General features: G+C 40.9%; 1 protein-coding gene across 1 annotated transcript; it reads left to right on the top strand.

The window, feature by feature from the left end:
• The first annotated feature begins 1,255 nt into the window (after positions 1–1,255).
• Positions 1,256–16,100, top strand: tada2a (transcriptional adaptor 2A). The gene is made up of 15 exons (XM_034207050.1): positions 1,256–1,395; positions 1,862–1,965; positions 2,047–2,106; positions 2,197–2,288; positions 2,725–2,882; positions 3,469–3,557; positions 3,784–3,856; positions 3,957–4,020; positions 5,255–5,298; positions 7,055–7,165; positions 7,911–7,982; positions 8,629–8,761; positions 13,623–13,666; positions 14,050–14,129; positions 15,392–16,100. Exons 1-15 carry the CDS (start codon positions 1,371–1,373, stop codon positions 15,575–15,577), a joined length of 1,335 nt encoding a protein of 444 aa, XP_034062941.1. The 5' UTR covers positions 1,256–1,370; the 3' UTR covers positions 15,578–16,100.
• Positions 16,101–16,313: the final 213 nt, after the last annotated feature.

Here is a 16,313-nt window from a genome sequence, read left to right as displayed (position 1 = left end):
TGAGCATCAAAATGTAGTTAAAGTGCCAAAAGTGAAATTACTCAATTTACAATTTACAAAAATATATTATGTGTTTTGATTATAATTATTGATGCATGATTGTGTTTATCATAGCTGATCAAGTTTGAGCTAACTTGAATGATGTTGTATACTGTATGCTAGCTTGTAAATGTTTTTTTTTGTTGTGTTGATATTTCACATTATTAATCCAAATCTACAAAGTAACTACAACATACATGCAGTGGAGTATAAGTACACTATTTACCTCTGAATTGTAGTAGGGTAGAAGTACAAAGTAACATAAAATGGAAATACTCAAGTGAAATACAATTACCTCAAACATGTTACTTAAGTACAGTATGAGTAAATGTACTTAACACCACTGTTTGAGAGTGATTAGACTAGGGGAAAATAGAAAAGAGCCACTAACAATAATGACATCTAACGACCCATTCTTTCACAGATGTTTGTAAAGGCAGACTGCATGGCTAGGTGCTTGATTTTATACACATGTGGCAATGGGACTGAATGAAGCACAATATATAGACAAAAGTATTGGGTCACCTACACATTACACCTACAGGAGCTTTTATGACATCCCTTTCCAAATTGTTAGGCATTAATATGGAGTAGCTCCCCTTTTGCAGATATAACAACTTCCACTCTTCTGGGAAGGCTTTCTACAAGATTTTGGAGTGTGTCTGTGGGAATTGTGTTGCCCATTCATCCAGAAGAGCATTTGTGAGGTCAGACACTGATGTTGGATGAGAGGGCTTGGCTCTAAATCTCCATTCTAGTTAATCCCAAAGGTGTTCAATGGGGTGAGGTCAGGGCTCTGTGCGGGCCAGTCAAGTTCTTCCACACCAAACTCATCCAACCATGCCTTTATGGACCTTGCTTTGTGCACTGGGGCACATTCATGCTGGAACATAAAAGGACCTTCCCCAAACTGTTTCCACAAAGTTGGAAGCATAGAATTGTCCAAAATGACTTGGTAAAATGAAGCATTAAGAATCCCCTGGCAATGGGGCTGAATGAAACACCTGAATTAAATGATTAAGAGGATACTTTTGTCTCTGTATACTATATGGACAAAAGTATTGGGTCACCTACACATTACAAACACTTTAATTCAATGAGTAAGAGGAGTGTCCGATTACTTTTGTCTATATACCATAGACAAAAGTATTTGGTCATCTACACATTACCCCTACAGGAGCTTTTGTGACATCCCATTCCTTAGATTCTAATACTTCTCCTTTTCCAGAGGATGGCAGTAATGCAACACTAGGACTCCAGAAACCTTCAAACCTGAAAGGAGAAGAAGAGCATCATTTATTCTGCTTTTATTTGTGATAAAACGTTGTCTTATGGATCGTTTGGCATCTTTTGGAAGTAAGTATCGGCAGTTAATGTTACCGCTGCAGCTTTACAGTAAACACACTGCTCGTTTCTAAAGTTACCTATAGTTTGCCATGTTAGCTTCGTTGCAGCTAGCATAGTTCTGCTATCGTTAGCACATAGCGTACACACATGCCGCAATGTAATAGATGTGTTGACTATAAACAGTCCGTTTTCTATTTTATTGTAGACATGTTCGACACGATATGCTGTTAAGTTAAGATATTTAGACCTAATGTTAGTTTAGCTCTCATAAGTAGCGTTAGCATCGAAGCTACCGTTATAAGCAGTGGTTTGTTTACATTAGCAGTGCTGGCTATCACTTAGGAGCCACTTTAAGATACATTTGTACTAATAGACATTCTCTAAGTAAGTGTTCAGTTTTCATTTTAGCTAATAATGATATAATAGTTTGCCCTGTTAGTCGGCAGTGATTAATCACTAATCATGTCCACTTCAGATGATGTTGATAAACCACCATGCAGAGGATGCTCATCCTATCTAACTGAGCCTTACATCAAGTGTGCAGAATGTGGACCCTTACCTTTTCTACTCTGCCTCCAGGTGAGTAGACAGTAAATGCATATACATTTTTATCAGAGCTCTTGTTTATTCCTAGACTGAAATTGAATGTTTTAATTTCAGTGTTTCACCAAAGGATTTGAACTCAAGAAGCATGAGAGTGATCACAAATATGAAATCATGGTAAGTTACATTCAAACACGTCTTGCATACAGACAATCACCACACTCAGGCATAGTATTTATTTACCCTCACTTTTTACTCATAAAACAGACATCAGACTTCCCTGTGCTGGAGTCTGGGTGGTCGGCACAGGAAGAGATGGCCCTCTTGGAAGCAGTCATGGACTGCGGCTTTGGAAACTGGTGAGTGATTTGTAACTTTTTCAGTTTATTATCTTGGTCAGATGGTCTCAAGATTAACTTAAGAACTGGTTTGCCTAGATGTAATCTTAATCTTCTCCCTCACATTTCATATTCATTTAATTAGACAAAAAAATATATATTTTGCAGACTGACATATTTTAATGAATGTTTGAAAACGCTTTGTAAGTGTTAAAAGCTTGCAATTAAAACAATAATTTAGTGGGATCAATTTCGTTTTCTGAAATCTTGAGTGAAGGACCTTTTCAGTTAGCATTTAGAGGACCAACATATGTTTCAATAACACTGTATTGTGTACTTTACTATTTGATATGTTACAAATATGTACTACTTTGTGGATATATTCACATACCATGGCAAACGATTTAAAATATTGCTTTACACTTACATTTGTATTTGTTCATTTGTTCTTCTGCAGGCAGGATGTGGCATATCAGATGCGCACTAAGACCAAAGAGGAGTGTGAGAGCCACTACATGAAGAATTTCATCAACAATCCACTATTTTCCTCCACTTTGCTCAGCCTCCGAAAAACAAAAGACTCCCGCTTTGCAGAGGGAGCTATTCCTTTTAAACGTCAGTATCCACATCATCTGCCTCCTTCAATATGGTTTTCACTAATGTTTCAGGAAGAATAAGAATCAGCAATTTCAGTAGTTATTCTCTACTCACATCTCCACAGAAATGTAGCGAACAGACAATCAAATAAGTTGGTTTAGTTATCTGTTTCCATTCCCAGCCTTGTAACTTGTCTGCATTAACATGAAGCAGTATACTGTCCGCTTTGAAAATGACAGTAATGCTGGTTTTTGGCACTTAGAAGCCACCAGAAGAAAGGTTTACATTGAAATAACAAAGTCAAATGAAATGAGTAGCCTGAGAGCCACTGACCATTTAGAGAGAAGCAGTTGGCGAGTCAGGAACTTTCTCAGTTTCTAGTTGGCTTCAGGTCTCCATCTGTCGTTCTCCACCTGTAATGTTCACTGAGCAGTTAGCAAACTCAAGGCAGAGAAAAAAACTGATATTTCTAATGAATACTGTTCGCAATGTTAAACCATATCTTGGGAGACTGTAGCAAGTGGCTAATTCTTGGTTTTGTGCATAATACTAAGATTTTATTTTTATTCTAAAGTGCTAATAATGTGTTTCTCTGATGTTACAGCCACTGATGACCCCCCTCGGCCCACTTTTGACTCAGTGCTGTCCAGAGACATGGCAGGATACATGCCTGCCAGAGCAGACTTCATGGAGGTGAGGGGATACATGTTTCCTTATCTTCTGTGTGCTAACAATGGCGACTCATTATTACATTTAATAAAGACAGTTACTCATGCCCTTATTGCCAATAGTTTGCTTTCACCCAGACTTATTTTCTTACATGAGTACTGATCTGAGATCACTAATCAGTTAAATGTTAACGGGAATATTAAAATTGAGCCACAATCTTATGCAAATAATTGTTTCACTGTCCTGATAGGAGTTTGACAACTATGCGGAGTGGGATTTAAAAGATATCGACTTTGTCGATGATGATTCGGACATCCTACGTGGTGAGTAGAATTCTAATATCATTTGGAAAAATACTTTTTTTTAAATAGTAGACAATGATTTGAACTGCAATATTTCCTCATATGTACTATTCTCTTCCAGCTCTCAAGCTGTCTGTTGTTGATATTTATCATTCAAGACTAAAAGAGAGACAGCGGAGAAAAAAGTAAGTCCTTTTTTTCTCCATCAAATCATGAACCTAGAATTGATGTACTCTGCATCATGTAATGACCCCTGTCTGTCATCAGATGGCACTGTAAGCCTCTACATTGACCTTTTGGAGCCTCATTTCTGACAGATATGTATCATGCTTTCAGGATGAATTAATTAATGTTATACTGAATTAAAATGTACAAGGCAAACAATTTAGAAATCAGTCTGAACTTTATTTATATTCATTAATTCGAATTGACATGCTAATATATTCATCGTTTTTACTCTAAAATCTATTATTATTTAGTTTTGCTTCACATTAAAGACACAAGTCCAGGGAGACTGGGGTTGTTCAGCAGAGTGATTATTGTTGCATATTTAAACCTTTTTTCAGGTTCTAATTACAAGCCACAGGGATTCAATCAGGTGCAACACACAAGCTGCGAGATCCTAACTATTATACAGATAGTCAACTAAATGTCAATCATGTTTGTTATTAATTTAACACGTAACAGTTCCATAGTACCACAAACTACATTCTTCAAAATGATCATACAGTTTAAGTTACATCTCTCAAAACTGAACATCATAACCTTCATGACGGTAGGATATTATTAAGCTAAGTGTACTTAATAAAGGGTCTTCTGCGTATAATTAGCATGTGTTTTGAACTATTGATCAAACAAAACAAGCCGTTACAGGAGGTGGGATGGAATAATGGATAATTGCAGCCCTATTCACTGTTAATTTTCTATAAAGAATACATTATTTGCACTTGAAGCTGTTAATCAGTTGGTGCTATTTCTAGAGGATCTCCTCCACTTTCAGCCTGTCAGCTGGCATTCTGGAACATCCATCATCAATCCTCACTGTGATGGATCCATCACTAAATCAACTATAAAGAGTTTGTTCCCCCCGAGCACAGTGAATGGCATGTGTGTTTCCAAGTTCCCTCTTTCCAAGGTCCTTATTTCATCTCTGCTAACTGGTAGCTTGTCAGAGGGGATCCAGGCAATTGACACGGGCCGAGACCCTCTCACCTGACCCCTGAACTTCAGAGTACACTTATAAAGGGAGAGCCTTTTTGAACTAACATCACCAAGCTGCTGTGTACAAGACAGATGATCAGTATATAATGAGTTTTCAATGGTTTTAATTGCATATGGCTAAACACCAGGTTTACTGTTGCAGAGCAATCAAAATATTACATTTGCATAGTCATTAATCGAAATCTCCGTTTCTTTCAGGGTAATCCGAGACCACGGGCTGATCAACCTGCGCAAATTCCAGAGTAAGTGCCACTGTGAAACTTACACGGGCTCGGCTGCGACAGTATTCATAGCAACTCAGCGAGGCATCTGATATCAAGCAGCCAAATTGCTGCTGAGGATTTCTAGGGATGCATGCAAACAGCTTTAGTGTAATAACAACCTCTATGGCCCCTCGGGTGGCTGAAGTGTGGCAACAGATCTCGTGTTTATGATCAGGGCTGCGAATAGTCTGTGGGCCAGAGTGTGCCACAGCATAATTGCTTCTCTGCAAGTAGATCCCCGTACGATGAGCGATGCTGTCATAATGACTGAAATGCAGGGGGCTGGGTTTATTGATCCACCTGCCACAGGTTGGATTTCAGCGAGCTCTGTAATGTTATTCTTTGCATCTCCTGGGTTTTTGCATCAGAGGTCAGACAGACGGCGAGGGGTTGTTTTTTTCTTTCTTTTTTACTATGACCGACCACCCATCCCATCATTTTATCTCTACGTGTTGCTCTGTGAAATTGTCTGCGGTTTGGAAGTTGAAGAGTTCTCCCCACATCCTTTATTTATGTATCCTCAAGCCTGCAGTTAGACCGGCTCCTTTTCCCCTCCCTCCATTCCCTTATCGCCCGAGTCTTTTTAGACAAAAAGAACTCAAAGTAGCTTTAGAGCTGCACTCGTTGTCATGGAGACTGTCAAAGACCGTGTGTCTCTACGGTGTGCGTCTGTGTGTGTGTGTCACATGCCATAATGGAGGCAGTATCCGAGCCCCGGAGGCTCACAGTGTCATGTCTCAGGGAGTGCAGGAGGCAGACTGACCAGCGTTGTTGTTTCAGGGCAGCAGTCCGTCTGAAGTCCTGTAAAGGGTTGTTGCATTAAAATTCAAGACAGTTTTTTTTAGTGTGTGGTCACTGGTCAGTGAAGGAGTGTAACCAGAGGTCCAGTGCTAATGTGTCTTGGTGAGAACGTTGACTGTGTCTCCACTGTTTTGTTAAAGCGCATAACTTCACCTGTTTAGCATGAGGAACTTCACCCATGGCAGCTGCTCATTAGCACTTACATGCAAAAGCCTGATGAACACACACAAACACACACTCCTCATACCTCTGGCTTCTGCACTTGTCTGTTACTCAGCAACACGAGCAATGCTTTGAGACAAACGCAACATGCTCTTGAGAGTGAGCTAAGTGGTGGGGAATACACAACTGCTGAGCAAATATCAGGGAGCGGTTTGTTGCTCTATCTGAGGTTTTAAAATATTTTTCTTATTCAGCTTTTGTAACTAGGGTTAGGGATCATTTTGTAAAAGAAAGGAAAATAAATCTACAATGAATTATACATTCTGGCTCTGATTAACACTTACCTAAAATGGCTGCTATTATTGATGAAATGTGAATCTCTGCTCCCTGTTTGGATGTTGGACAAATTGTAAAACATTCATGACTAGATATCGAGGTAACACATTACCCGTAAGCCCCACAGAGTCAAACAGTGGTGCTTTCAGAGATACAATTCTGAAGCTGAGCCGATGACATGGCTAAAGATTCTTAGTATTTTTAAAAAAGAAGTTGCAGAGGATTGCATGTTTTTGCTGTGTTGGGCTGACTTGTGCGTAATCGTCAAGCCCTCTGTGTTGTTGCTAGCAGTTTGATGCTATGACCAATAGCACATAGTTAGGAGATGTCATTAATGGGAAACATAAAGAGAAAAGGTGGATTTTTATTTAATGTATCTATTATATCTTTGTTCGTGTCTTCTGTCCACTCACTTCTCTACTCCTCTCTCTTCCAGTGCTGGAGCGATGTTACCCAAAGGAGGTGCAGGAGCTGTACGATGTCATGAGACGCTTTGCCAGAGTGGTTGGGCCGATTGAACATGACAAATTCATTGAGAGTCATGCATGTTAGTATCTGCCCGAGTACAGATGAATAGTTTCTGGGAGTCAGTCACAGAGAATTCATTTAACCACTTCTTTCCAGCTGCCTCAACACTACTGACGATTGAGGCTTCAAATGATGTTGTGTTTTTATTTTTGTGGGAAGGCAATGTCAGACTGCTTCCTTCTCTTTTACAAATGAAAATCCAACAAGAAGAGTACTAAGATAAGATGTCCTACTTTTCATACACACTCCAAATGCTGTAAAATGTATTATCTCTTCGATTTACACACGGCATCTATTGCACGTCTGTCCGTCCTGGGAGAGGGATCCCTCCTCTGTTGCTCTCCCTGAGGTTTCTCCCATTTTCTTCCCTTAAACTGTGGGTTTTTCTCTGGAAGTTTTTCCTTGTATGATGTGAGGGTCTAAGGACAGAGGGTGTCGTTTTTCTCATACTGATATTCTGAACAATCTGTGCTGTTGTATTTGCTGTAAAGTGTCTCTACTGTAGGCTATTTTTATTATATGTACAGCACTTTGGCTCGACCAAAAATCGTTTATAAATATGCTATATAAATAAAACTTGATTTGATTTCATTTGAAAAGAGGGCTTTTACCTTTGGGGAAATACTCTCATTGTTAGAAGTGGTATCAATCTTTTTATCTAAATAATCCCCTAAATCTAAAGCAAATGATCACATTACCCCACACTGTCAAGGTTTTTATTTTAAATGTATCTATACTATTCCTTCTTCTCCTTTTCCTTTCAGTGGAGTTTGACTTGAGGAGAGAGATCCGCAGGCTGAAGGAGTACAGGAAGGCAGGAATCAAGTCTTTCTGCAGTGAGTCTGTTTTTCATTCCTCCATCAGTTACAACATAAAAGATGCAAATTACGTTTCCATTTGAGTTTGGCTTTAAATGTGATGTTTTAATTATTATTTATAGCAGCATCACAGTGTATAATTATTAGGAATTTATAATGTTTCGCTAGTTTGCGGAAGCTTTGCACAGATTGAAACTGATTATTGTATTTCTATTTATCTAGCTTAGAATTCCTGGCATAGGCATATTTTAGGCCTAACTTTTTAATAAAAAAGTAGAGTAGTCTAACCTAAATTCTAAATTCCCCATCATCACTTTCAGAGGGTGCACAAACCTGTGATCTTTAACAACCAAGTTACCTTAAATAGCAACCACAACCGAAATGTTATATCACCCAGACTTTTTATTAAATGGCAGACTGCAAAACTATGTTGTACACCATAAATTGATGAGTCATGTTTCAGATTATGACACGGCAGTCCCCTTTTTAGGGGCTACTATCTGCAGTGGAAAACAAAGTAGAAAAATACATTTTATCAAAATGAGTTGTCAAGACGAAGCCTGCAGTGGAAATGAGACATTGGTCCCTACCCTGAACAAACTTTGTTTAAAGTTCCGCTCTCATGAAGTCTCTACTGACCTCTCTCTGTGTTTCCAACTCTCAGGCGCCAAGGTGTATGAGCGGGCGAAGCGTCTGCGTGAGGAGGAGCGGAGGAAGCGGACCATGCTGTGTGACGTGCTGCAGTACATCCAGGACGGCAGAGCCTGCCAGCAGTGGCTCAGCAAACAGGCAGCAATGTGAGACTTCCTGCTTGTTATCGAGTGTGTAACAGGAGGGCTGCTGAAGAGTCGCTGACCGCCGTCATTACACTCAGCACAGGCGAGCTGAGACGAATACGGCAGTCATTCATGTTACTGTGCACTTTAGTCTCAGTCTCTTTGGTATTTTTAGTCATTTTAATGTGACGCTGCTCACAAAGTATTTTCTGTGTGTGATATCCAAGATCCTTTAATCATTGACGTGAAAGAAAATCTTGAATGAGATATATATAGACATTTGTATTCATTGGGATAAACCCCTTGAGATGCACCATCTCGTTTTCAAGGGGGTCCCGACAATAGCAACAACTTACAGACATACATAAACAAAAAGACAAAATGCAAAACATGACACACAAGACAAACCACATACAGTCTGTTAAGTGAAATTCAAGCAATGCACACAATCATTACAATTTTCATCAATATCAGTTTAATTAATAACAAGTACAGACCAGTTGAAAGTGAGATGATAATGCGTGTTTAAATAAACCCAATGATGCAAGAGATCTAATAGCAGCAGGTAAAGTATTCCAGTCTGTTGGGACTTTGAAAATGAACACTCTTCTGCCAATCAATTTTTTTGCAGAGGGGACAGAGAAATAAATCTGAACAGAATGTCTAACTTGATGATTTGGCGAGTAGGGTACAAAATACTGCTTTAAATAAGGGGGATAGTTAAGATAAATGCATTTAAATATCAGCTGAAGCCAATGCGTGTGTCTTCTTACATTTAAAGAAGGCCATTTAAGTTGGTTATACATTGTGCAGTGATGTGTACGAAAAGGACAACCAAGAACAAATCTGCATAGTCTATTGTAGGCTATGTTGAGTGGAGCAAGATCTGATTTATGTGCATTTTGGTAGACAACATCACAATAGTCCATAATCGGAAGAATAAGTTGAGAAGCAATTCTCTTTCGGACACTGAGCGTAAAACAATTGCGAGAGCGGTGTAAAACACTGATTCCGTAATTGACTTTTTGTATTGCATGCTTTATATGTAGTTTAAATGAAAGTTCAGAGTCTAGCCATCCACCAAGATATTTAAAGCTATCAACTTTATGCAGAAAAGTGCCATCCTTACATGTTATTAGGTTTGGATTTGAGCTTCTGCCTGGTACCAAAGACTATGGTATAAGATTTTGTTTTGTTAAGCAGTAGTTTATTGTGTGATAGCCAGTCCTGTAAGATATTAAAATCCAATTGAAGAGAGATCTGAATTTGTGAAAAATCAGATTTGGATGTATATATGACAGTGTCATCAGCATAAAGGTGAGTCCAACAATTAATGAGACAAGAAGATAAATCATTTATGTAAATAGAAAACAGAAGTGGGCCCAGAGTTGATCCTTGGGGTACACCCTTTTGTTGGATCAACAGGTCAGACTGTTTTCCATTAACAGCAGAGATGGAGTACTCGAGTCCTGGACTCGGACTCGAGTCAGACTCGAGTGCCGATTTTCGTGACTCGACTCGGACTCGCGCACTGATTGACGTGACTCGGACTCGTGAATTCTTGCGCACGCTAACTTGGACTAGGACTCGTGAATTTTCCCCCCCACGATGACTCGGACTCGACTTGTACATTGACGCTCTGACTCGTGAATTTTTCCTCCCACTATGACTCGGACTCGACTTGTACTCTATCCTGGCATATGCACCTGTGAGGCGAGTTCACGGACTGGGCCCCGCTATTCCAGTCTAGAGATGTCTAGAGACACACCCCGCATCGTGCTGTATGCTTTCACACATTCTGCTTCCACATTGGAAAAGAGCAGCGCAAAATGCTGTTATGTGAAAACAATATTGAAGAGAAGGCTCCGTAACACATTACTCTAAGGATCGAGTTCAGACATATGCCCACAGCCCTGGTCAAGGACTGCCTACCCACCCTCTGTCCCTACATGGTGGTCATCATCAACGCTTCTCTGGCTCCTGGTATAGTCTCCACCAGCTTCAAAATGGCCTCAGTCACCCCCATACTCAAAAAACCTGGCCTGGACCCTGACGACCTCCAGAACCACCGGCCAATCTCCAACCTTCCCTTCCTCAGCAAAACTCTGGAAAGAGTGGTCGCCGGCCAACTCCATCTGTACATGTCCAACCATGAGCTCTATGAGCCCTTCCAATCCGGCTTCAGACAGCAACACAGCACTGAGACCACCCTCATCAAGATCACCAACGATCTCCTCATTGCTGCTGACTCTGGCCGCCTCAGCATCCTCATCCTCCTGGACCTCTCTGCAGCGTTTGACACCATCTCTCACAACATCCTCCTCACCCGCCTCTCAGACCTCCTAGGTGTCACTGGCACAGCACTGTCCTGGTTGACATCCTACCTCCACAACAGGAAACAGTTTGTCTCCATCAGTGGCTCAAACTCACCCCCGGCCCCAGTCCACCACGGTGTACCCCAGGGCTCTGTGCTTGGCCCCCTCCTGTTCACCATTTACATGCTCCCCCTCGGCCAGATCATCCGACATCATGGACTCAATTTCCACTGCTACGCTGATGATACCCAACTGTATCTCAGCACCACTCCATCCTCCCAGCTCCCCCCACAGTCTCTCATCAACTGCCTGCATGACATCAAAACATGGATGTCTTCCAACTATCTTAAGCTGAACAGCAATAAAACAGAGCTCATGGTTGTGGCACCCAAGGCCCTGCTCCAGAAGGTTGGTGACTTCGTCCTCGAGGTCGACGGCTGCTCCATCTCCCCATCTCCTGAAGCCCGCAACCTGGGTGTCATCCTCGACTCCACCCTTTCCTTCCATTCCCACGTCAAATCTGTGACCAAATCGGCCTTTTACCACCTAAGGAACATTGCCAGACTCCGACCGTCACTCTCGGAGTCGGTTGCCGAAACCCTAGTGCATGCGTTTGTCACCACCCGCTTGGACTACTGCAATGGTGTCCTGTTCGGGGTTCCCAACAAAACCCCGGACAGGCTCCAGTATGTCCAAAACTGTGCTGCTAGGGTACTCACGCACACAAAGCCGTGGCAGCACATCACTCCCACCCTCATCCACCTACACTGGTTGCCGGTCAAGTCTTGCATATCCTACAAAGTCCTCCTCCTTACCTACAAGTCCCTCCATGCCCTTGCCCCCCAGTACCTATAGGAAATCCTTCACCCACATGCCCCACCCTGGAACCTGCGGTCCTCAGACTCTGGCCTGCTTCCCACCCCCCGCACCAAACTGCGAACCTTCGGGGACAGAGCCTTCAGTGTGGCAGCCCCCACCCTCTGGAACGCTCTCCCTGCGGAGATTCGCAACATCCCCACACTCGACGCCTTCAAAAGGGCCCTCAAGTCCCATCTGTTTGCCAAGGCTTTCGGCCTCTAAATCGATCTGTTGTTTTGTCTGTCTGACTTTTGTTTTGTTATGTTTGTTTTTGCCCTATTACTTGTAAAGCGACCTTGGGTCCCTTGAAAGGCGCTATATAAATCCAAGCTATTATTATTATTATTATATAGGCTGTCTTGAACACTATCATCAGAGTAACGTGATCTAATCAATAAATAAAGATTCAGCCAACATGAAAGCACATGGCTACTTAACATGCAGAATGACATCATTTTGCATGCTAAGTAGCCATGTGCTTTCTGGGGCTAAATCTTTATTAGTAGTTAACCTGTAAAAGTGCCTTCAAAATAAAAGTCCCGATCTTATTACTATCAAAATAAAAGTGCAAAACGAAAACTTTACCATAGGAAAATATTGGCATACAAATATAATCACTTCTCTAAAAGGTAACTCATTTTAAATATAGTTAGACATATTAAAGGTCATTTACAATAATAATATTAATATTAGTAATAAGCTTTAGCACCTATTACAAGAATTGTAGCCAAACACGCTTCACAGCAGTTCAATAGACAGATTAGTATAACATGACAGGATAAAAGCAATGTAGAGGAGCAGCTACATTTCAACACATATATCCACGAAGGTTAATACATGAAGACTTGTGACTCAGACTTGACTTGGACTCTTCTTAGGTGACTCGGACTTGAACATAGGTAATGATGACTCGGACTCGACTCGGACACTCCTTGGGTGACTCGGACTTGGACTTGGACTCGAACACAGGTAATGATGACTCGGACACTCCTTGGGTGACTCGGACTTGGACTCGACCACGACTCTCCCTTGGTGACTCGGACTTGGACTCCAAGAGTGGTGACTCGAGAGTGACTTGGACTCGTGAATTGGTGACTTGACTACAACACTGACAACCACACATTGCTTTCTACTGTGAAGGTACGATTTAAACCATAACACTGTATTATTAGAAAGGCCAATGCCGTGAAGTTTATCCAAGAGCAGATATCGATCAACGAAATCAAAGGCTTTTGTCAAGTCAATAAAAATGGCACCTGTGAGTTCACCATCATCTGCAGTAGAGTACAAGTCATTCGTAATTTAAGTAGGGCAGTTGTTGTGGATTGATTAGGCCTGAAACCAGATTGAACCGAAGATAAAATATTATAAGTATTGAGATAATGTGACAGTTGATTATAAATTATTTTCTCCAAAACTTTGGAAATAGAACAGATTATAGAGATTGGTCTATAGTTATTTGTATCAAGTAAATCACCACCTTTATGCAGTGGAATGATGCGTGCACATTTCCAAATAGTCGGCAACTCACAGGTGGACAAAGACAGGTTGAACAAATCAGCAAAGATGATTCATGTCTTTTGGATGACGATCCCAGTGAGGTTAAAGAATAGTGGACAAAGCCCAGGAGTAATAGTGTTGGACTTGCGTGTATATTTGTGTGTATAAATAAGTTGCAGAGATGCTAACACTTTTCTTTTTCATTACAGAGACGCTGGTATCACTCCAGCTGTCACAACAATCACAGTGTCAGGTACAGAGCTTATCTCCTCCCCCTCTGTTCTTCCTCCTCTCTGTCTCCTTGGCACGGCCCCAGGCACAGTCACATTTAATGCACACGCTTCTCCAGAAATACACTCGAGAAATAGACCCCTGGCCTGCATGCTTATTTATCTTGCTGGTTTTACCCTTTAAATTAGCTCCCTTTCCTCTAGAGCAAAAATGTGACGCAGACTCCCACGCTGCTATATTCACACAATATGAAACACACTGAATAAACAGACTAAATATTTGTTTCCCTGTCCCCTCCCAGCAAAGGAATTGACTGCATTTTGTCCGCCTGCTATTATTTGTAATGTAGACCAACACTAGGGTGCTACAAGCCTGTTTGACTGTTGTTGAATGTCTCCTCCACAGCAACAGGTAGGCGGAGCGCCCCCCCTCTGAACCTGACTGGACTGCCGGGAACAGAGAAACTTGATGAGCGGGAGAAAGAGGTACAGCTCTTTCTTATCTGAGTCCAAAGGGTCTTAAAAAATTACTTCATTATGCTAAAGTCTTATAACTTTTTCGACAACATCTAAAAAGCAAAAACTACCTACCAGCCAAAATGGCACTAAATGTATTCCAGTATCACATATGCATTCATGATAATTACATAATAATAGGTGGAGACGTGTTAAACAGTGTGTTTAGCTAGAACCCAGTCAGCTTTTAATTGAAAATTCTCGCCTCTTTAACACAGTAGTGCAGATAGGATTTACACTGGAGAGATTTCACTGTACCAGCTAGGCTAAGAGTCCAAAGACAAGGCAGCAGCTCTGTAAGGCTGTAGTTGTTTGAAAATCCTAACATGCTGATTTGAGGCAGGTATGTTGTTGTTCACCATCTTAGCACATCAGACCTGCTTTTGGTGCTTAATTATAAGTCAGAGGATCATGAAAGTTGGTAGGATGAATTCTTATGGGAACATCAATAATAACAATATCACGACTAACTTCATTACGGTCCATTTATTTGTTGTTGAGTTTTCAGTCTTGACCAAAACTGTGTACTGTATTGACGCTTCCACTCGCCTGTCCATATGTCTTGAACTGGGTCTAATTGTCAGTTGCAGACATTGCTATACTACCTCTACTACTGGAGTTTCAGACACTGATCTGACAAGCTCCTTGTTTTTAATATACTGAGGCCTTAAAGGGGACCTATTATGCGAAATGCACTTTTGTACGTCTTTTATACATGAATATGTGTCCCCGGTGTGTCAGGGAACTCACCAAGTGTCACAACCCTCTCTCTTTTCCTCCATACCCAAATCTCTAAAAACAGGGCTGCAAAGGATCTGATACAGATTTGAATGTTCCTGATGTCAGAAAAGGGGTGCTCCGCCTATATGGGCAACTCTCCACCTATCAGGGGAATGGGGGGTTGGGCCACGAACGTGTCCGTTCACATGAGACCGCTCGAAAGCGCTGGAGACGCTGTAGTACATATGCCAGGCATGTAAGTGGCGCTGTAGTCACAGAATCAGCCCTTGCAAAAACAGTGCTGGAATAGAGCAAATAGAGCGAAATGAGGCATGGCTAAAATGCATGATCCGTTTGGTATTTGGAAAAAAAACCTTCACAAACATGTTTTATATAGGTATGGCCCTACAATATATTTTTCAAATATAGCATGATAGGTCCACTTTAAATAAGAAATTGTATTTGTTTTTAAATGTACCTCACTGACCCTTGTATGTGTGTTGTGCTTGTAGTTATGCCAGGTGGTGCGGCTGGTGCCGGGGGCTTACCTGGAATACAAGCAGGCTCTGCTGAATGAGTGCAGACGGCAGGGGGGGCTGCGGCTGGCTCAGGCCCGCGCGCTCATCAAGATCGATGTGAACAAAACTCGCAAAATCTATGATTTCCTAATTAAGGAAGGCTACATCACTAAGGCCTAGGAGAGTAGGATTTGACCACAGGGGATTGTGGTTAGTATTTTATTGTTTTTATTTTAACTTTGTAAGCCCGTGTTTTGAAAGAAGTTTGGATTGTTGCTGCTCCTTTGACATTTTGTAACGTGTGTAAGATCTGTTTGTGTTTTTTAGTCTAAAATCTATTCAAATGGTATTCTTTGTATAATTGTCTGTCAGAAAAACAGGGGCTCATATAACAATGAGGATGTATTAATTTCTCCTGTCTTAAAATGTTTATGAATTAAATGTGTATCTTGACGGTTTAGCTTAAGTGAAGAGACATGAAGACTTAAGTCAGTGCTTAACTATACAAGCAAAAACATGAAACTGTGTCTACCGGCTGACATTTCAACATATACGTTGGATAACATTTCTAATAATTCATTGATTATTAACTTGACTTATCTGAATTGATTGGATCCGTTCATTCAATAAAATGTGTATTGAAGTCAAAAACTGCTCATAAACTAAACGTATATATAAAAAATAAAGCATCTTTTTTATTTTTTTTATTCTGTCCTTGGAGCTAAAACAAATGCTTATTTTGAGAAGCTTAGTAGAAAATTACAAACCTGAAAATGAACTATCATGGATTCCTGTCTATGAATGACCTCTGTGCCTTCCAGATGATGAATAATATGGATATTTTTTGTGGAGTCATAAAATTCAGTCTCCTGCAGGCTTTTTTGATTGATGCTTCACAGCACCATGACTGTAAGGG

This window comes from Gymnodraco acuticeps, unplaced genomic scaffold (assembly GCF_902827175.1).
Source record: "Gymnodraco acuticeps unplaced genomic scaffold, fGymAcu1.1, whole genome shotgun sequence".
Classification (NCBI taxonomy): Eukaryota; Metazoa; Chordata; class Actinopteri; order Perciformes; family Bathydraconidae; genus Gymnodraco; species Gymnodraco acuticeps.
The sequence above is the reverse complement of the archived record's forward strand: the minus strand, read 5'-3'. Positions and strand labels throughout refer to the sequence as shown.